The sequence below is a fragment of the Oncorhynchus nerka genome, linkage group LG28 (genome assembly GCF_034236695.1).
Source record: "Oncorhynchus nerka isolate Pitt River linkage group LG28, Oner_Uvic_2.0, whole genome shotgun sequence".
NCBI lineage: Eukaryota > Metazoa > Chordata > Actinopteri > Salmoniformes > Salmonidae > Oncorhynchus > Oncorhynchus nerka.
Genome location: NC_088423.1, coordinates 83,942,078 through 83,965,362, shown reverse-complemented (window position 1 = coordinate 83,965,362; position 23,285 = coordinate 83,942,078). Strand labels below are relative to the sequence as shown.

The 23,285-nt window shown below is 44.6% G+C and overlaps 1 protein-coding gene across 1 annotated transcript in view; it reads left to right on the top strand.

Annotated features, from left to right (window-relative positions):
• The window catches only part of LOC115126128 (sodium-dependent noradrenaline transporter-like), a 69,193-nt gene that overhangs the window by 32,973 nt on the left and 12,935 nt on the right, over window positions 1-23,285 (top strand). Inside the window, exons 5-10 of the mRNA XM_065013196.1 lie at window positions 7,874-8,012; window positions 9,718-9,852; window positions 10,582-10,685; window positions 20,535-20,659; window positions 22,100-22,212; window positions 23,068-23,196. Of these exons, the coding sequence (XP_064869268.1) occupies window positions 7,874-8,012; window positions 9,718-9,852; window positions 10,582-10,685; window positions 20,535-20,659; window positions 22,100-22,212; window positions 23,068-23,196 (745 nt within the window). The remainder of the gene's footprint in view (window positions 1-7,873; window positions 8,013-9,717; window positions 9,853-10,581; window positions 10,686-20,534; window positions 20,660-22,099; window positions 22,213-23,067; window positions 23,197-23,285) is intronic.

The following is a 23,285-nucleotide window of genomic DNA, read 5'->3' as shown; positions in this document are numbered from 1 at the left end:
TCCCTGCTTTAGACATGTTTCTCTCCCTCTGACTCTAGCTGGCTCCCTTCTTTAGACATGTTTATATCCCTCTGACTCTAGTTGTCTCCCTGCTTTAGAAATGTTTCTATCCCTCTGACTCTAGCTGTCTCCCTGCTTTAGACATGTTTCTCTCCCTCTGACTCTAGCTGTCTCCCTTCTTTAGACATGTTTCTATCCCTCTGACTCTAGCTGTCTCCCTGCTTTAGACATGTTTCTCTCCCTCTGACTCTAGCTGTCTCCCTGCTTTAGACATGTTTCTCTCCCTCTGACTCTAGCTGTCTCCCTGCTTTAGACATGTTTCTCTCCCTCTGACTCTAGCTGTCTCCCTGCTTTAGACATGTTTATATCCCTCTGACTCTAGCTGTCTCCCTGCTTTAGACATGTTTCTATCCCTCTGACTCTAGCTGTCTCCCTGCTTTAGACATGTTTCTCTCCCTCTGACTCTAGCTGTCTCCCTGCTTTAGACATGTTTCTATCCCTCTGACTCTAGCTGTCTCCCTGCTTTAAACATGTTTCTCCCCCTCTGACTCTAGCTGTCTCCCTGCTTTAGACATGTTTCTCTCCCTCTGACTCTAGCTGGCTCCCTTCTTTAGACATGTTTATATCCCTCTGACTCTAGTTGTCTCCCTGCTTTAGAAATGTTTCTATCCCTCTGACTCTAGCTGTCTCCCTGCTTTAGACATGTTTCTCTCCCTCTGACTCTAGCTGTCTCCCTTCTTTAGACATGTTTCTATCCCTCTGACTCTAGCTGTCTCCCTTCTTTAGACATGTTTCTCTCCCTCTGACTCTAGCTGTCTCCCTGCTTTAGACATGTTTCTCTCCCTCTGACTCTAGCTGTCTCCCTGCTTTAGACATGTTTCTCTCCCTCTGACTCTAGCTGTCTCCCTGCTTTAGACATGTTTATATCCCTCTGACTCTAGCTGTCTCCCTGCTTTAGACATGTTTCTCTCCCTCTGACTCTAGCTGTCTCCCTGCTTTAGACATGTTTCTCTCCCTCTGACTCTAGCTGTCTCCCTGCTTTAGACATGTTTCTATCCCTCTGACTCTAGCTGTCTCCCTGCTTTAGACATGTTTCTCTCCTTCTGACTCTAGCTGTCTCCCTGCTTTAGACATGTTTCTCTCCCTCTGACTCTAGCTGTCTCCCTGCTTTAGACATATTTCTCTCCCTCTGACTCTAGCTGTCTCCCTGCTTTAGACATGTTTCTATCCCTCTGACTCTAGCTGTCTCCCTGCTTTAGACATGTTTATATCCCTCTGACTCTAGCTGTCTCCCTGCTTTAGACATGTTTCTATCCCTCTGACTCTAGCTGTCTCCCTGCTTTAAACATGTTTCTCCCCCTCTGACTCTAGCTGTCTCCCTGCTTTAGACATGTTTCTCTCCCTCTGACTCTAGCTGTCTCCCTGCTTTAGACATGTTTCTCTCCCTCTGACTCTAGCTGTCTCCCTGCTTTAGACATGTTTCTCTCCCTCTGACTCTAGCTGTCTCCTGCTTTAGACATGTTTATATCCCTCTGACTCTAGCTGTCTCCCTGCTTTAGACATGTTTCTCTCCTCTGACTCTAGCTGTCTCCCTGCTTTAGACATGTTTCTCTCCCTCTGACTCTAGCTGTCTCCCTGCTTTAGACATGTTTCTATCCCTCTGACTCTAGCTGTCTCCCTGCTTTAGACATGTTTCTCTCCCTCTGACTCTAGCTGTCTCCCTGCTTTAGACATGTTTCTCTCCCTCTGACTCTAGCTGTCTCCCTGCTTTAGACATATTTCTCTCCCTCTGACTCTAGCTGTCTCCCTGCTTTAGACATGTTTCTATCCCTCTGACTCTAGCTGTCTCCCTGCTTTAGACATGTTTATATCCCTCTGACTCTAGCTGTCTCCCTGCTTTAGACATGTTTCTATCCCTCTGACTCTAGCTGTCTCCCTGCTTTAAACATGTTTCTCCCCCTCTGACTCTAGCTGTCTCCCTGCTTTAGACATGTTTCTCTCCCTCTGACTCTAGCTGGCTCCCTTCTTTAGACATGTTTATATCCCTCTGACTCTAGTTGTCTCCCTGCTTTAGACATGTTTCTATCCCTCTGACTCTAGCTGTCTCCCTGCTTTAGACATGTTTCTATCCCTCTGACTCTAGCTGTCTCCCTGCTTTAGACATGTTTCTATCCCTCTGACTCTAGCTGTCTCCCTGCTTTAGACATGTTTCTATCCCTCTGACTCTATCTGTCTCCCTGCTTTAGACATGTTTCTATCCCTCTGACTCTAGCTGTCTCCCTGCTTTAGACATGTTTCTCTCCCTCTGACTCTAGTTGTCTCCCTGCTTTAGACATGTTTCTATCCCTCTGACTCTAGCTGTCTCCCTGCTTTAGACATGTTTCTCTCCCTCTGACTCTAGCTGTCTCCCTGCTTTAGACATGTTTCTCCCCCTCTGACTCTAGCTGTCTCCCTGCTTTAGACATGTTTCTCCCCCTCTGACTCTAGTTGTCTCCCTGCTTTAGACATGTTTCTATCCCTCTGACTCTAGCTGTCTCCCTGCTTTAGACATGTTTCTCTCCCTCTGACTCTAGTTGTCTCCCTGCTTTAGACATGTTTCTATCCCTCTGACTCTAGCTGTCTCCCTGCTTTAGACATGTTTCTCTCCCTCTGACTCTAGCTGTCTCCCTGCTTTAGACATGTTTCTCCCCCTCTGACTCTAGCTGTCTCCCTGCTTTAGACATGTTTCTCCCCCTCTGACTCTAGCTGTCTCCCTTCTTTAGACATGTTTCTCTCCCTTTGACTCTAGCTGTCTCCCTGCTTTAGACATGTTTCTCCCCCTCTGACTCTAGCTGTCTCCCTGCTTTAGACATGTTTCTCCCCCTTTGACTCCAGCTGGCTCTCTAGCCCACCCTATATCAGTGGGATATATCCAAGAGCCTTTGCAAGTCCACCAGAGGTTGGCTGAACCTTATTGGAATATTTTATTATCATGTTCTCTGGGAAGGTCAGAGGAGACTGTTTATAGACCATTGATTTAAACTCCTCTTGACACAGCATGTATTTGATACACAGTGCTATGTGTGTATTATTCTTGTTAGATAACCTAGTTAGTTGTATTATGTTAACATGTGTTTGTAAACCATGGCAGTTCAACACGTGGCAGGGTGGCTCACTCGGTGCTCTGCATGGTAGAGGCTAATCCCTACAAGTCAGTGGTCAGGGCACAGGTCAACATGAACACTTGTTAGGTTATGACCTGTCTACCACAGAGATGCCCATAGTTCTCAAGGTCAAATGCTTCAATCTTAAATCCAGCACAAATATGTCTCCATATAGCACATTAACCTAGCTATTGGCCAATTACCTAGACACTGAGAGAAGTAATCAGTCATGTTTGTAGATGTATGACCAGGGTAAAGGTATGTGATAGAAGCTTGGCACATCTAGTCCAACAGTCCGATATATCCTCAGGCTGGACGTTGGTCTTAGTAGGAATATCCCAGTGGTCCTTGCTTGGTCATTTCAACAATGACCTGTATTTAAATCAGCAGACATGCTATACACATCCTGTGTGAACGTTAGATTATCACACCGTTTCATCAACAACAGATGGTTTCTATAGATTCTTTACCTCTGTTACATGCTAAAATAGCTGCGTTTGATTTAGTGTCAGGGATAGCTTGACTTGATGGAAAGGGATAGGAAAGGATAAGGTGGATACCTAGTCAGTTGTACAACTGAATGCCTTCAACTGAAATGTGTCCTCCGCATTTAACCCAACCCCTCTGAATCAGAGAGGTGCGGGGGGCTGCCTTTATCGACATACACTTCTTCAGCGCCCGGGGAACAGTGGGTTAACTGCCTTGCTCAGGGGCAGAATGACAGCTTTTTACCATGTCAGCTCAGGGATTTGATCCAGCAACCTGATACACTCTTAGAAATAAAAGTGCTATCTAGAACCTTAAAGGTTTCTTCGGCTGTCCCCATAGGATTACCCTTTGAAGAACCCTTTTTAATTGCAGGTAGAACCCTTTTCGGTTCCATGTAGAACCCTTTCTATAGAGGGTTCTACATGGAACCAAGAAGGGTTCTACCTGGAACCAAAAAGAGTTCTCATATAGGGTCAAATAGCCCAAATAGCCCTATTTGCATTTTTTGATGATTAACTTCACTGTCACTCGATTGATGAAGTGCTCAATTGAACAGTTTTTTGAGGAAATTGCTTGAACAATTACATACGAGATAATTAGCTTTTATTTAATCAATCTCACTTTCCATCAGTTCCACTTGCATGGTTCTGGGTATTTGTAGTAAGTAGTGATCCTGCTTGGTGTGTCTACTCAAAGTCAAGTCAGACGTTTACCTCATTCTGGAGAACATGCTATACATGTCTGGGAAATGGCCCAAAGAGATGGATACTAGTCAATAATATTTGATAAAGCATACAGTATTGCTTGACATTTTCCTGGAAGACATTGTTTTCCTTCTCTTTTTTAATGGAATATTGTTCATATCACTACCATATTAAATGTGTGTCTCTGTTGTGTATAAATGCTTCTTAAAGAACATTTTAGCCCAGAATTTGTAAAAGAGGCCTTAGGGATTGATATACTTTGGCCAAATAGCTTCAGATCACTGATGTGTTGACCATTTCAGGGAAAGCAGATAAGAGTTTGTTTTTAGAATAACTGGTCCAAAGAACATGCATTGATGTTTGAGAACATTTATGGTTAGTGTGATATCAGATGGACTGGACAGCCTGGAAGCACCACGACAACCCTAGACCCCCTGCCTATACATGACTAGTCAGAAATATCAACGTGTCTATCTCTTGTTCCGTTCTGTCCTTCTTAGACAGCCCCTCTCCTCTCCTCTCCTCTCCTCTCTCTCCTCTCCTCTCCTCTCCTCTCCTCTCCTCTCCTCTCCTCTCCTCTATCTCTTGTTCTCTCTTCACCTGGTGAAGTGAAAAATGATTTTGAAACGTGTGTTCTAACAGCTTTAAATGTATTATCATCAGGATATAAATCACGTCGGTTAGACATATTTAGGACTGGGCTGTCTGATCTGACAGTCCCCTTGTCCTTGATGTCTAGTCTGGACAGACAGTTGGCTTGTTTATGTGTCTTCTCTTCTGGCTTGCCAGGCGGTGGGTTGTATAACCATCCTGGGGCATCAGATCCACATGTAATTTCGTAGCTACACTTATCAGCATAATCACAGAGAGAGGCTGCCCGCCGGATGAAATCGCCTCGCTAGCCCACCGGTCAAACAGACAGAGAGGAGGAATCAGAAACAGATAATGAAGTTAAAGAATGGATTGTTTTGATGTGCAGCCCTTAGACAGCTGTTTCTCTGATGAATAGGATGGGTGTTATTTTTATTTATTTTTATTTGACCTTTATTTAACTAGGCAAGTGAACATAGTATTAGGGAAAGGGGGATACCTAGTCAGTTAAGAACAAATTCTTATTTACAATGGCGGCCTACCAAAAGGCAGAAGGCCTCCTGCGGGGACAGGGCTGGGATTACAAATACAAATATAGGACAAAACACACATCACGACAAGAGAGACACCACAACATTACATGAAGAGACCTAAGACAACAACATAGCATGGCAGCAACACATGACAACAACTTTGAGGGCTCCAGAAGGAGACAGCAGACAAAACATCAGGTCTTGGAGAGACAGAGGAGACCCTAAAGATCATGTTGTCTTGGATATGAGCTTCGTGGTGAGCATAATTCTGGCCTGGCTCTTTGTTGTCGGCCCTACGGAGTCCCACATCTCTCTCCCCAATGGTGGTGAGCCCTCGGCTGGGCTGTAACACTGAGCCTCAGGCCTGTTTCTAAGACTGGAAGATGAAGAAACAAGCGGCCATCAACCCGCTCCTCAGGGAGCTATGATTACCTGGTTTTTAAACGCTGTGTTTTCAAAGCAGAAACAAACCATCTGTCATCTCCATGTAAACTTAAATTGTTTTAGGACACCCTCTGCGATTAGAATGAGATCAGATGTCCCATAATACTGTCCACTTGTGATGACTCACGTTTACTCCTTCCTCCTTACTCAGTTTAGAAGAAGAGGGAAAAAAACACATGGCCGTTCTCATTAGAGGTCAATATTGGTCAATACCGTTGATCATTTAAACACTAAGACCTCTGACCCCTGCTTCCCTTTGAACAAGGCAGTGTCTTTAAATGACAATCTATTCCTTTATATAGTGCACAGCTTTGGACCAAATCCCTATGGTCCCTGGACAAAAGTAGTGCACTATAAAGGGAATAGGGTGCCACTTGAGATACAGAGCAGGAACGGGATGCTCCCTAATATCGCTGAGCTGGAAGTTGATCCAGATCCGCTGTCAGTCTGGTCAGTCCGGTGGGACTCAGAGCAGGTGTGGCTCAGTATGTCTGTCCTGGGAAGAACCGAGGATGATCTGGGAATGAGGAGATGGATAGCAGGAAACAATATTTATGTAGGGAAGGACGAGACACCATTTGTCTTCCTGCCATCTCCCCTCTTTTATATATGTTCTGGTAAGCACTTGAACCTTTGAGCGAGTGTTATGAGGGGAATGGCTCCCAAGAGGGTTGACAAAGTCTGCTATTAAAACCTCTAGCTGCCAAGGTCTTTGAAGGAGTGTGAGAGTGTGTGTGTGTGTGTGTGTGTGTGTGCATGCATGCGTGCGTGCTTTTGTGCATGTTAAGAGTAGAACATATTTTCTCAGGTACTTCAAACCCTGAGTCCTTCATTCTTCCCTGGGGATTCTGTTAGCGAGGTGATTGAATGGATACAGAACAAATGGGGATCATAATATGTTGAGATAAAAGCTTTGAACTTTGCTTCTCATTCTTAAGTTGTTTGATTTAGTGAGCAGTAACAGTAAGCTTGTGGAATGGTTAGTTCAATGATGAATGTATAGATGCCGTGGCTGGGTTTTAACACCTCTAAATCAGTGGTTCTCAACTGGTTTTGCCTCAGGAACCAAATTGAACCAGGTTGTCTCTGTCGCGACCCAATATTCACATGGTGAAAAAGAATCGCCAAAATACAATCTGGAAAAATATTTTGAATGCTATATTGATATTAAATGTGGCAATTATATGACAAGTGAACAACATTCCCACCTCATTCATTGTCAATAATTCAATTTTGCCCAAATTCATGTTAATAATATCACTGGCTCGAGACCACAAAATCAACCAAAATACTGTGATTGAAGAAAAATTGTTGAGATTATTTAAAAAAGTTCAGTTCATTATCATTTCTACACACTTTCTACCTGATTGAAGTGGTTTAAGTTCAGACTGGAGTAAATGGTGTGTAGATGACTGACTGCTGGGTGTTGTCATAATCCTGTCTGAGAAGAGTGACTCCCCTCACTCTTCTCAGGGTCAGACAGGGACTGTTCATGTGTTGAGTCTGTCCTAGCTGAGTCGTAGCCTGGGTGATGCACCATACAAACACAGCACTCTGTGGGCTGGCCAGGGAAAAGAGAATACTGTGGGCAGCCTGCAATATAGCCTCAAACTGTATGTTTCCTAATAAGTTATGTCGATCTTCCTATCTTTTTCTTTGTGTTTTATGAGGTATCTATGCTGTGGACAGTTTGGTCATAAATCTGGTTCTAAATTAAGTTGGGTGTGTTGTTGGAGTGTGTGTGGTCTGTGTGTGTTACACATGTCATCCTCCACACCACTGTCTTGTTAAGTATGTGGATGCTTCCAGATTCTACACCCTTTTCCAGAAGTACACACTTTCAGACTCCCGTCATTGATTTAAAAGCATAGGGTTGGTGTAAGCATTGGCCCTGTGAAAGTGTGCAAAGGACACTATGGTAGAAGCTTGTAGAATCGGGACTCAGCCTTAGTGTGTGTGTGTTCTCCAGGCGTGGCGTACTCCACCTCCATGAGAGCAGGGGGATCCAGGACCTGGGCATGCCTCGCTGGGAGCTGGTCCTCTGTCTGGTGGCTGTGGTCTTTCTTCTCTACTTCAGTCTCTGGAAGGGCGTCAAGTCCTCCGGCAAGGTACTGTTGACAAACTGTGCTGTACCGTACCACATAGGACAGCACACACTCCTACTGTAATACAACACACACTCCTACTGTAATACAACACACACTCCTACTGTAATACAACACACACACAACTACTGTAATACAACACACACTCCTACTGTAATATAACACACACTCCTACTGTAATACCACACTGCTACTGTAATATAATACACACTTCTACTGTAATACAATACACACTCCTACTGTAGTACAACACACACTCCTACTGTAGTACAACACACACTCCTACTGTAATACAACACACACTCCTACTGTAATATAACACACACTCCTACTGTAATACCACACTGCTACTGTAATATAATACACACTTCTACTGTAATACAACACACACTCCTACTGTAATACAACACACACTCCTACTGTAATATAACACACACTCCTACTGTAATACCACACTGCTACTGTAATACAATGCACACTCCTACTGTAATACAATGCACACTCCTACTGTAATACAACGCACACTCCTACTGTAATACAACACACACTCCTACTGTAATATAACACACACTCCTACTGTAATACCACACTGCTACTGTAATATAATACACACTTCTACTGTAATACAATGCACACTCCTACTGTAATACAACACACTCCTACTGTAATACAACACACACTCCTACTGTAATACCACACTGCTACTGTAATATAATACACACTTCTACTGTAATACAATACACACTCCTACTGTAATGCAACACACACTCCTACTGTAATACCACACTGCTACTGTAATATAATACACACTTCTACTGTAATACAATACACACTCCTACTGTAATGCAACACACACTCCTACTGTAGTAGGCAGGTAGGCGAGCGGTTAAAAGCATTGGGCCAGTAACTGAAAGGTCACTGGTTTGAATCCCGAGCCGACGAGGTGGACAAATCTGTCATTCTGCCCTTGAGCAAGGCAGTTAACCCCCAACAAAAACTGCTCCCTGGGCGCCGACAACATTGATTAAAGCAGCCCCCTGCACCTCTCTGATTCAGAGGGGTTGGGTTAAATGCGGAAGACACATTTCGGTGTCCCCTTTCCCTAGTATAGCACTTACTCCTACTGTACACAAAATGACCTGTGGTTGTGCTACACTACAGTACCTTGAGAAATAAGATCTATAAACAGTAACCTGAGTGTGACAATAACCCGTCTCTGAGTTGACAGATCTAAGCCCTGTTTAGTACGGCTTGGTGCGTGAGTCTACACACATCTGAAAAAGAACATCTATACATTGACCAAAACTGACAGACCAGGGAGAATACAACAATTCACATGATGTCTGCATGTCATAGGACATGATCTCACAGCAATAATGAATCATCTGTAATGTTATGCTCTTATCCAGAGTGGCTTACAATTAGTGCCTTCATCTTAAGATAGCTAGGTGAGACAACCACATATCACAGTCGTAGCTTGTACATTTTCCCTCAGTAAAGTAGCTATCAGCAAAATCAGTGATGGTAGGAAAAGACAGGTGCAGGCAGTCATGTATCTAATCTTCTGTGTTGTGTTGTGTCCAGGTGGTGTATTGAACACTACTGTTGTCATGTATCTAATGTTCTGTGTTGTGTTGTGTCCAGGTGGTGTATTGAACACTACTTTGTCATGTATCTAATGTTCTGTGTTGTGTTGTGTTGTGTCCAGGTGGTGTACATCACGGCCACCATGCCCTATGTGGTGCTGTTCGTCCTGCTGATCAGAGGCATCACTCTGCCAGGGGCTATGGACGGCATACGGGCCTACCTCCACATCGACTTTAAACAACTCAACGACCCCAAGGTCAGACAGGTCTTTAGAGTACAATACAGTGTGTTACTGAAATTAGGGATGCAATATTTCCAATTACTTAAAAAATTCACAGTTTCCTGGAATCAAGAGAGAATTCACTAGAAATTCGGGATCCAACGAACAAGATTTCTTAAAACCTGGAAATTTTGGAAAATATATTTTACTGAGAGACACAGCCTCAGAGTGCAGGACAGTGTTACTGCTAGAGCTCCCATAGTCACGTCCAAAATGGAAATACATGTAATTCACTCATTTAGAAACCAAAACATGTGTTAGCTGTTTTTGTAAAAAAAAGTTGGGGATAAAAAGATTGGATTAAAAAATCTGGGAGGTCGTGATTTTGCATAATATACCATATTCAATATAGAATGGTAATGGTAAGGAGCTCTTTTTGAAAACGTGGCCAAGGACTCATATCAGAGACGAGATTATTTAGAGCCAATAGTCAGTAGATAGTCAGTACTCAGGAGAGATTCTGTCAAATGTAGTGCTCTTCTCTATATCGTATTGTAATGCCATGGGCTCTTTGAGGACAAATAGTTCTTCGCTTGATTGAAGAGATAGTAAAGTGTTGGAAAGGTGGGGGGAAGGGTGAGTCAAAGGCCAGTGGGCCGGGGTCAGAGGCTGTCCCCTCTGGATCACACAGGCCACGAGGACAAATCTTTGAGAGCAACACATAAACACATATTAAACACATATCTTTCTATGCTCCTGCTGTAGGTGTGGATTGATGCTGCTACCCAGATCTTCTACTCATTGGGAGCTGGCTTTGGAGTGCTCATTGCATTTGCCAGCTACAATAAATTTGACAACAACTGTTACAGGTAAGACGTATCACTGTGTTGATATCACCGTACTGTCCTCAGTGCTTCTCTATCATGACCTTACAAGGCTTACATAACCTTCTATAACCTGTAACCAGGCAACGAGATAGAACAGATCCTGTGCTTAGTTTAGTTCTCTTTAGGTTTGTCTTTCCTGTTTTAACTGGACAGAAAGGTGATGTGTATCAGGCCAGTGGACCTTCTGGCTGGGAGCTAACAGGATAAGTGCAGGCCATGCTAGGCCAGATGATGGCTATAGCCATAGGCAGTGTTACCTTCCCTGCCATTCTGTCTTCCTCTAAACCCCTCACAGAGAAACAGACATTAGACTGTGGGGTCTGCTGATCCTTGTCATCACGAATAGGTTCCTGTGAAAGTAGAGAGGTGGGTGCTGCTATCAGACCCATTCTGCTTTAAAAAAAAATGTGTGTAGATATCTTTTGTATTCCAGTTGTGTTTGTGTATGTATAGGTCAGTAGGTGTCTCGCTGGCTGCATTGGTAACAGTACAGTAATGTTTGTCCATGGACCATTGTCCACCCATTCTGTAGACCAATTTCCTGGCCGCATCATGAAAAGTTGCATGCGCAGGTTCACACCAGAAAATGGGCTTGTTTTCATTGAAGTGAATATGACCACATCCAACTTCAGACGGAGCTCATGTATTCAGATGGTTATCATCTACAACATCCCAGATGTCGTCAGAGGATTGATTACCTAGCAAACTAGCAAGCCAGCAAGACAAGGTAAAATATCACAAATAGAGCTAGATAAAGAGAAGAATAATATACTTGTTGAACACAGCTAATTAGCTATAGCCATCAGTCATGTGTGTTTTTATGGTCATCACTCACTCACTGCTAAGTTTGTCAAGGTGTATAGCTATCTGCTACAAATCGTTTTGAATTTCCCACCTAAGAAACATATGGTTCTCAGAACAGTATGTGCTAACTGGGTGTCCTGCATCATTCACAGAACATTGTGGAAGGTTGTATGCAAAATTACTATAGGACTACGACGCTCTCACCAAGCTCTAGGAAAACATATGGTTCTCAGAACAGTATGTGCTAACTGGGTGTCCTGCATCATTCACAGAACATTGTGGAAGGTTGTATGCAAAATTACTATAGGACTACGACGCTCTCACCAAGCTCTAGGAAAACATATGGTTCTCAGAACAGTATGTGCTAACTGGGTGTCCTGCATCATTCACAGAACATTGTGGAAGATTGTATGCAAAATTACTATAGGACTACGACGCTCTCACCAAGCTCTAGGAAAACATATGGTTCTCAGAACAGTATGTGCAAACTGGGTGTCCTGCATCATTCACAGAACATTGTGGAAGGTTGTATGCAAAATTACTATAGGACTACGACGCTCTCACCAAGCTCTAGGAAACATATGGTTCTCAGAACAGTATGTGCTAACTGGGTGTCCTGCATCATTCACAGAACATTGTGGAAGGTTGTATGCAAAATTACTATAGGACTACGACGCTCTCACCAAGCTCTAGGAAACATATGGTTCTCAGAACAGTATGTGCTAACTGGGTGTCCTGCATCATTCACAGAACATTGTGGAAGGTTGTATGCAAAATTACTATAGGACTACGACGCTCTCACCAAGCTCTAGGAAACATATGGTTCTCAGAACAGTATGTGCTAACTGGGTAGTGTTATTGTAGTGTGACGCTGTACAGCCAATTGAATTTTCCACTCTTATAGATTACTTGTTCTGATCTAAACACCCCCAACACAGCTGAAGGCCTCATGTGTGTTCAGCTGGGCCATATTTGGGAGCTGAGAGGCTGAATGAGGACTTGTGAAAGTTGGCTGTTACATCCGTAGATATTCTCAAAGGACATCTGAGTGGCTAGCAGCTGGTTGTATTATTCTCCATATTGTACACAGATGGGACGGTTGAGGTCAGACTGTGGTCCATGTTCTCTCTGTCGGTCTGTTGACTGAACCTGGGTTGATGTCTGCTGACTGATCGTGGGTTGATGTCTGCTGACTGATCGAGGGTTTATGTCTGCTGACTGATCGTGGGTTGATGTCTGCTGACTGATCGAGGGTTTATGTCTGCTGACTGATCGTGGGTTTATGTCTGCTGACTGATCGTGGGTTGATGTCTGCTGACTGATCGTGGGTTGATGTCTGCTGACTGATCGTGGGTTGATGTCTGCTGACTGATCGTGGGTTGATGTCTGCTGACTGATCGAGGGTTTATGTCTGCTGACTGAACCTGGGTTGATGTCTGCTGACTGATCGTGGGTTGATGTCTGCTGACTGATCGATGGTTTATGTCTGCCGACTGATCGAGGGTTTATGTCTGCTGACTGATCGTGGGTTTATGTCTGCTGACTGATCGTGGGTTGATGTCTGCTGACTGATCGTGGGTTGATGTCTGCTGACTGATCGTGGGTTGATGTCTGCTGACTGATCATGAGTTTATGTCTGCTGACTGATCGAGGGTTGATGTCTGCTGACTGATCGAGGTTTGATGTCTGCTGACTGATCGTGGGTTGATGTCTGCTGACTGATCGTGGGTTGATGTCTGCTGACTGATCGAGGGTTTATGTCTGCTGACTGAACGTGGGTTGATGTCTGCTGACTGAACATGGGTTGATGTCTGCTGACTGATCGAGGGTTTATGTCTGCTGACTGAACCTGGGTTGATGTCTGCTGACTGATCGTGGGTTGATGTCTGCTGACTGAACCTGGGTTGATGTCTGCTGACTGATCGTGGGTTGATGTCTGCTGACTGATCGAGGGTTTATGTTTGCTGACTGAACCTGGGATGATGTCTGCTGACTGATCGTGGGTTGATGTCTGCTGACTGATCGAGGGTTTATGTCTGCTGACTGATCATGGGTTTATGTCTGCTGACTGATCGTGGGTTGATGTCTGCTGACTGATCGTGGGTTGATGTCTGCTGACTGATCGTGGGTTGATATCTGCTGACTGATCGAGGGTTGATGTCTGCTGACTGAACGTGGGTTGATGTCTGCTGACTGATCGTGGGTTGATGTCTGCTGACTGATCGTGGGTTGATGTCTGCTGACTGATCGTGGGTTGATGTCTGCTGACTGATCGAGGGTTGATGTCTGCTGACTGAACGTGGGTTTATGTCTGCTGACTGATCGTGGGTTGATGTCTGCTGACTGAACGTGGGTTGATGTCTGCTGACTGATCGTGGGTTGATGTCTGCTGACTGAACGTGGGTTTATGTCTGCTGACTGATCGTGGGTTGATGTCTGCTGACTGATCGTGGGTTGATGTCTGCTGACTGATCGTGGGTTGATGTCTGCTGACTGATCGAGGGTTGATGTCTGCTGACTGAACGTGGGTTGATGTCTGCTGACTGATCGTGGGTTGATGTCTGCTGACTGATCGTGGGTTGATGTCTGCTGACTGATCGTGGGTTGATGTCTGCTGACTGATCGAGGGTTGATGTCTGCTGACTGAACGTGGGTTTATGTCTGCTGACTGATCGTGGGTTGATGTCTGCTGACTGAACGTGGGTTGATGTCTGCTGACTGAACGTGGGTTTATGTCTGCTGACTGATCGTGGGTTGATGTCTGCTGACTGAACGTGGGTTTATGTCTGCTGACTGATCGTGGGTTTATGTCTGCTGACTGATCGTGGGTTGATGTCTGCTGACTGATCGTGGGTTGATGTCTGCTGACTGAACGTGGGTTGATGTCTGCTGACTGATCGAGGGTTGATGTCTGCTGACTGAACGTGGGTTTATGTCTGCTGACTGAACGTGGGTTTATGTCTGCTGACTGATCGTGGGTTGATGTCTGCTGACTGAACGTGGGTTGATGTCTGCTGACTGAACGTGGGTTGATGTCTGCTGACTGTCGTGGGTTGATGTCTGCTGACTGATCGAGGGTTACTGTCCACAAACAGTCTTCAGGCTTTCACCTAGTTTGATTTCCAGGTGGGAGGGCCTCAAAGGCTCTCAAACAACATCCAGTCCCTCAGGCATCAAAAAGATTCATTAAAACCAATACAAAATGTAACTCTTTAAAAGGGGCAATCAGCAGTTGATGCATCCATTTTTGGACATATTAATTAATGATATGCACTCATTGATTCTTGACGAATATAACTTATAAATGCCTTATGAGCTTAGTTCAACTGTCGTACCCCATCAGAACCCAAGATATAAGCTTTGTTTTGCTCCAAAGTTTGTAAACAAAGTAAATGTAAACGAACACTATATAGCCTCAAAGCATGGTTTTACACTATACATTTGATATTGTGGATGGTCAGTCCTTGAATCCATAGCTCTGTCTATGAATTTGAGACAGGTTACATTTCTCCAGCCGCATCTCACAGCTTCTTACCAAAACAGGGTTGGGGGGGGGACTCTTTGTTATTGTTTCTGTGATGTGGTGAGGTTGGACCCAGGTGCAGAGAAGAGACCAGGCGAGGAATCAGGGGTTAAGGATGAACATAAATACTTTACTGAGAAACAGTAGCCGCAGGATCACAGTACACTAGAAAACCAACAGCCACTAAGTCTCAAACTCACTCAGGAAACAAACGCACACGGTAAACAATTCCAGCTTCTGCAAAGGACCACAGAAAACACACCTCTTTTAATAGGGACACAATCATGAAATAATAAGACACACCTGAGTCCAATAAAAGTCTCTAGAGCAGTCTCTGCTGCCCTCTGGTGCCAGGAGGAACCATGACAGTACCCTCCCTCTAGCAGTGGCTCCAGCCGCGGAGCCATGACGACCACCACATAGTTGTTTGAAGTCTCTAACAAGACCCGGATCCAGGATGTCCCGGGCTGGCACCAACGCCCGCTCCTCGATACCGTAGCCCTCCCAGTCCACCAGGTACTACAGGGCAGAGTTGGGACCAAGTCATTATTTTACAAGTCACAAGTAAGTCTCAAGTCTTAGCACTCAAGTTGCAAGTCAGGTCCCAAGTCAAGACAGGCAAGTATCAAGTCAAGTCCTAAACTTTGAGTTTCGAGTCCTAAACAAGTCATAATGTGCTCTTCACCAAATGTAATACCATTTCATATGTTTAACAAGAGTAATAGTTAGTATATTACATTTACGGCATATCAAAATCAAATCAAATCAAATTTATTTGTCACATACACATGGTTAGCAGATGTTAATGCGAGTGGAGCGAAATGCTTGTGCTTCTAGTTCCGACAATGCAGTAATAACCAACAAGTAATCTAGCTAACAATTCCAAAACTACTACCTTATAGACACAAGTGTAAGGGGATAAAGAATATGTACATAACGATATATGAATGAGTGATGGTACAGAGCGGCATAGGCAAGATACAGTAGATGGTATCGAGTACAGTATATACATATGAGATGAGTATGTAAACAAAGTGGCATAGTTAAAGTGGCAAGTGATACATGTATTACATAAAGATGCAGTAGATGATGTAGAGTACAGTATATACGTATACATATGAGATGAATGATGTAGGGTATGTAAACATTATATTAGGTAGCATTGTTTAAAGTGGCTAGTGATATATTTGACATAATTTCCCATCAATTCCCATTATTAAAGTGGCTGGAGTTGAGTCAGTGTGTTGGCAGCAGCCACTCAATGTTAGTGGTGGCTGTTTAACAGTCTGATGGCCTTGAGATAGAAGCTGTTTTTCAGTCTCTCGGTCCCAGCTTTGATGCACCTGTACTGACCTCGCCTTCTGGATGAAAGCAGGGTGAACCGGCAGTGGCTCGGGTGGTTGTTGTCCTTGATGATCTTTATGGCCTTCCTGTGACATCGGGTGGTGTAGGTGTCCTGGAGGGCAGGCGATGTAGGCTTGTACACAATTGCCCAACCTTAACACACACACAAACACACACACTCTCTCTGTGTGGTTACAGTAGGCTAACGTATGTCAATGGTTTTTAGGAACAGCAGCAACATCAGGCAAGATTTAGGCTATCAACTGCCTAGCCAGTTGTAGCTCAATCTTGGGTGCAATTAAGCTTATCCTCATTACTGACAAAACTAAACTAATGGTGTTTTCCAAAGCAAGAAATAGACCTCTGAACTTTTCACCTATTACTACCTGTCAGGGCAAGGAGATTGAGGTTTTAACCTCAATATCTTGGAATTTTAATTGATGACGGCCACTCTTTTGAATTGCATATTCAACAACTTACAAAAAAATTGAAGCTGAAATTGGGATTTTATTTTAGGAATAAGGCCTGTTTTTCTTTTGAAGCCAGAAGGAGGCTAGTAATCAGCTACATTTATTCCTTTACTAGACTATGGGGATATTTTATATATGAATGCTTCCGCTCAGTGTTTGAGATCAATTGACACCCTTTACCATGGCACTTTGAGATTTATTTTAAACTGCAAAACCCTTACGCACCACTGCACTTTGTATACCAGGGTTGGCTGGCCTTCTCTAGTCACTGGTAGGCTCAGGCACTGGTATACTTTTATTTACATAGCCATTTTGGGTTTACTACCTTTTTATTTGGGCATTTTTATTGTTCAGAAATGTGGTGGGTACTCTCTTCGTTCGCTGGACTTTATCCTGCTAACTGTTTCAAATGTCTGAACTGAATTTGGTAAAAGGGCTTTTATGTACTCTGCGCCATCGTCTTGGAACGCCTTACAAAATACTTTTAAACTGGAAGAACTTGTCCCGATTGGTATTTTTAAATAACTGATAAATGATCTTGAGACTGATTCCCTGACCTGTCAATGTTTTTAATTTGCTGTTTTTGATTTTGTTATACTCTTGTGAATTCTATGGTTTTTACTAGATTACTTGTAGTTTTTCATGTTATTTGTCTGTAATTTTTGTAATGACTTGGTGCTGCCTATCTTGGTGAGGACGCTCTTGAAAAAGAGATTTTAAATCTCAATGAGCCCTTCCTGGTTAAATAAAGGTTGAATAATTTATTTATTTTAAATGATCACTTTCCCGCACCGACTGACTGTGTGGAGGCTCATTAATTTAACGTTACTTTAGCCTACATGCTACACTAGTAAACTTTTAAATTATATAGCTGTCGGCTATATTAGCCATGACTTACCGTTCTTTCTGCAGCTTCAAAAATCGAAGTTGGAAATTGTTGTGCCTCCGTCTGTAATTTTCTTCCCGCATGTTTTGCAAGTTGCAATCCGTTTTTTGTTGATACAGCGTCGTCTTTATATCCGAAAATAATAATTTTGAGTATCATCTTTCCAAGGGCTCCATCTGAATTCACCCGCTGAAGTTCCTCTGCACTGCCACGCACAACCTTTTCTCAGTTGGCGCAAAGTGCTGCACACTTTTAATAGCATAATATTTTATATTTGGGCTTGGGGAGGATATCAAATCAGGTCGAGTCAAAAGGCTCAAGTCCCCGGCCTCCTGGGTGGCGCAGTGGTCTAAGGCACTGCATCGCAGTGCTAGCTGTGTCCCCAGACACTCTGGGTTTGAGCCCAGGCTCTGTCGCAGCCGGCCACGACCGGGAGGTCCATGGGGCGACGCACAATTGGCCTAGCGTCGTCCGGGTTAGGGAGGGTTTGGCCGGCAGGGATATCCTTGTCTTATCGCGCACTAGCGACTCCTGTGGCGGGCCGGGCGCAGTGCACACTGACCAGGTCGCTAGGTGCACTGTGTTTCCGCCGACACATTGGTGCGGCTGGCTTCCGGGTTGGATGCGTGTTGTGTTAAGAAGCAGTGCGGCTTGGTTGGGTTGTGTTTCGGAGGACGCATGGCTCTCGACCTTCGTCTCTCCCGAGCCCGTACGGGAGTTGTAGCGATGAGACAAGACAGTAACTACTAAACAATTGGATACTATGAAATTGGGGAGGAAAAGGGGGTAAAAATAATATAATAAAACAAATACATTTTTCTTTTTAAAGGCTCAAGTCCAAGTCAAGTCACATTAGTGTTAATGTCAAAGTTGAGTTGCAAGTCATCATATTTGTGACTCGAGTCTGACTCGAGTCCAAGTCATATAACTCGAGTCCACACCTCTGCTGCAGGGTTCCTCGGACTCAACGAGCCTCCAACGGAAGCCGGACCGTGTAAGGCGGGCGGCCATCCACAAGTCGAGGGTACAGAGGAGCAGGTGTCGGGGGAGACAATGGACTGGTCCTAACCAGCTTGAGACAGGAGACATGAAAGGACGGACAGACTCTCATGGACCTGGGAAGTTGGAGATGATAGGTGACTGGGTTGATGTGACCTCAGGATATTGAATGGTCCTATGTAGCGTGGAGCGAGCTTCCAACTTTAAGGGAAGATCACAGGTGGACAGCCACACCCGTTATACCGGTCGGAGGAGTCAAAGAGGTCTTCAGTGCCGGTTTTCCTGATGTTGGTGTCAGGCAGAGGAGTGGAGCAAGGAGGATCGCGCTCTGATCCAGATGCGATGACATCGTCGCTGATGGCACCTCCGCTTCGGCCTCTTGTTCAGGAAATAGGGGACAGCGAACCCGAATTGACACTCAAATGGAGTTCAGCAGTGTGTTATGAGCATACTCTTCCCAGACGAGGAACTTGCTCCAGTTGCTGGTTGGCCCGCTCAGTTTGCCCATTCGACTGAGGGTGAACCCCGATGAGAGACTCGGGGAACAGAAGGCCTTACAACGGGGAACAGAAGGCCTTACAATAACATACGACAAACTGAGGCCCATGATCTGAGACAGTGTTCGGGGGAACTCCGTGTAGTCGAAAGACATGGATAATCACGAGATCAGCGGTCTCCTTCACTGAAGGCATCTTGGGTAAGGCGATGAAATGGACTGCCTTGGAGAACCGATAGACCACCACCAGGATAGTGGTAAGCCCTTGAGATGGAGTTAACCCTGTGATAAAATCTACAGACAGATGAGACTTGGGCCGGCTGGGGATGGGTAGAGGTTGGAGCAACCCAGCCGGTCGCTGACGTGAAGACTTGCTTTGGGCACAGATGGAACAGGCCGCAACAAAGGATCTCACATCCTCCATTATGTTGGGCCACCAGAATTTCCGCCTCAGAAACGCCAGTGTCCGATTAACCCTTTGATGCCCAGTTCATTTAGAGGAGAGTCCCTATTGCAGTACTTGGGACCCGGGCTGATTACCGGGGTCAGGTTCTTGGGTCTGGGCTTGTCGGACTGTGGTCTCAATACTCCATATCACAGGGGCCACAATGTGTGAGCTAGGGATGATGGGCTCGGGATCCCTCAACTCATTGGAGACATCATGTTGGAGCGACAGGGCATCTGCCTTCTGATTCTTGGATCCCGGGCTATAGGCTAGTGTAAAATCAAACATGTTAAAAAACAGAGTCCGCCTGGTGTAGTGTTCAACCTCTTGGCTTCTTGAATGGAGACCAAGTTCTTATGGTCCGTCCAGATCATGAAAGGATGAGGTGCCCTCTCCAACCAGTGTCTCCACCCCTCCACCCCACCAGCTGGGGATGTAGAGGGGCGAGTGAAACCTGCCTCCGGCAACTCCCGGATGTAATTGTCCATGACTGCTGTTCTTGCTGCCGTCCTAACACTGCTCCTTGGTGGGCTACCACATTCCAGATCTGGGAGATCTCTGCTGGGTCCATGTTGGCAGAAGCTTGCTGTGATGTGGTGAGGTTGGACCCAGGGCTTGGTGGTGGAGTGGGGGGTTACGGCCCCTTCGTTCTTCTGTCTTCTAATACCTTGACAGGACCCTCAAGACAAGACCCAAGATATGGTTCCAATAAAAAATGTTGGTTTAGATTGACTATGGTTCAAGGAAACAACAGGAAGTCCAATAGTTAAAGTGTTATTATTGTTCTAAAACCTGTCCTGGTACTATCATGGTAGCTTTATTTTTCTAAACATGTTTTATGTGTCTGTGTTTTCTTCCCAACAGGGATGCTATCCTGACCAGTACAGTGAACTGTGTCACCAGCTTCTTTTCAGGTTTCGCCATCTTCTCTGTGCTCGGCTATATGGCCTACAAACACGGAGTAAGGATAGAGGACGTGGCCACCGAAGGTGAAAGGAACCCTACTAGATATACACACACACACACACACACACACACACACACACACACACACACACACACACACACACACACACACACACACACACACAGGCAAGAACACACACACAGTAAGTGGTGCGGAGGATGACATACATAACACACCCAGACCCCACACACTCCAACAACACACCTAACTTCATTTAGACCCAGATTGATGACCAAACTGTCCACAGCATAGATACCTCATAAAACACAAAGAAAAAGATAGGAAGATAGACATGCCTTATTAGGAAACATACAGTATGAGGCTATATTGCAGGCTACCCACAGTATTCTCTTTTCCCTGGCCAGCCCACAGAGAGTGCTGTGCTTGTATGGTGGATCCACCCAGGCTATGATTCAGCTAGCATAGACTCAACACATGAACAGTCCCTGTCTGACCCTGAGTAGAGCGAGGGGAGTCACTCCTCGCGAGGGGAGTGCTCTAAGGGAGGACAGGATTTTGACAACACTCTGCAGTCAGTCATCTACACACCATTTAGAGAGTTTCAAACCCAGTCAAAACATCTATAAATTCATCATGGAACTAAACATTCCTCAAGCTTACTGTTACTGCTCACTAAATCAAACAACTTAAAGGAAAGATTCACCCATTTTGAATGTTATACCGTTTTTGTTACTCTATAAGCAATTTCATGTTTTCATGTATATCTGAGCTACTGCCATTCAAGCAGGCAGAAATACAGCCGGTATGACCAGTGATGCAAAACTCGCCATACCGGCTGTATTTCTGCCTGCTTGTACGGCAATAGCTCAGATACACATGAAAACATGAAATGATCTCAGGAATCGATCGATCATCGCTCAGTGATGCACAAAAATGATATAACATTCAAAATGGGTGAATCATCCCTTTTAAGAATGAGCAGCAATGTGAAACGCTTTTAATATAATTGATTGCAACAGTAGCTGAGAGGCTATGGGGTTCAGATGGAATTCAAATACAAGAGAACATTTCAAAGTGTTTTTTTTAAGGGAAACAGTTTCCAATAAGTCACATAAATACTGGCCTGCTGTGGAGAGGGGTTGGCAGACATACAAAAAGAATGGAATCTGTTAAAAATCTGCTTTGCTCTGTTTTCTACTTTCCACTGTCTCTAGCTGTCTGTCATTTCTTTGTCATCTTGTGTCCTCACTTCTGTCTTTCTCCATCCGCTCCTCCTTCTTTCACTTTCCTTACCATTGTTAAATCATCTCTTATTTCCTCTAAAAACGACCTTGTGGACAGGGTCAAGCTCAGGACAAGGAAGTTATATATCAACATCCCACCCAACAATATACTGTTTTATTTCAGCATCCCACCAAACAAGGCTCCGTTTTATAGACTGATGGTAATCAGTTGGCTCTGGTATGTCCTATCACAAGTGTCTCTATCTGTGTGAGTGCAGGTGCAGGACTGGTGTTCATCATCTATCCTGAGGCCATCTCCACCCTGCCTGGATCTACCTTCTGGGCCATAGTATTCTTCATCATGCTGCTGACTCTGGGCATCGACAGCTCTGTGAGTTACTGGCCCTCCTCAGGGTTGAATGACTGCATGCTATGTCCCACCACAAGGTACATATGGCTACTGACCTTTTGGTTCTATCTTATGGTGGGTTTATCTGATCTATCTAGTGAATTTATAGTATGTGAAGATTAGAATACTATATAATCTCCTCCACTCTATCTATATCTGTCTCTCTGTCTCTTCTCTCTCTTTCTCTGTCTCTCTCTGTCCCCCTCGCTGTCCCTCGCTCTGTCTCTCTCTGCATTATTCTACTTTCCCATGGTTGCAGTGAGTGCTCTAGGTATTGTCTAGACTAGCAGCAGTGTGGGAAAGCAGTTGTTTTGACTGTTACCCACTAACCATGAAGCATGAGGTGGAAAATCACATGCACCGCAACCTGAAACACAGGAAAACTTTGTTCACAGAGATTTAAAATTTTCCTCATTCAATTTCTCAGTTACACAAGGTGATAATTTACTGTAAATGAAGAGATAAAGGAAATTCCACAGCAGGGGAACATTTTCTTTTACATTTAGTAGTCATGCCCAATGTAGCACTGTACTAAGAAAGCTAGGTCTGATCATTTATATTCTAGGCCAAAGGTATTCTGTTTGGGTGCGAAGACTGTGTTATTCTGTTACATTGCTGCTGTAGGCACTACGGTTTATGTGTTTGTGCCACTGAATCATCCTCTGTCTGTCTGTCTGTCTGTCTGTCTGTCTGTCTGTCTGTCTGTCTGTCTGTCTGTCTGTCTGTCTGTCTGTCTGTCTGTCTGTCTGTCTGTCTGTCTGTCTGTCTGTCTGTCTGTCTGTCTGTCTGTCTGTGTCCGTCTGTCTGTCTGTCTGTGTCCGTCTGTCTGTCTTCTAGATGGGCGGTATGGAGGCAGTCATCACAGGACTGTCAGACGACTTCAAGATCCTGAAGAGGAACAGGAAGCTGTTCACCTTCGCCACGGCATTCGGAACCTTCCTTGTCGCGCTCTTCTGCATCACTAATGTGAGGTCACTTCCTGTTCCTCTGAGTCACATATGATTTCCATAGTTGTCATATGATTGCATAAATCAAACCAAAGAGACACAAGATAG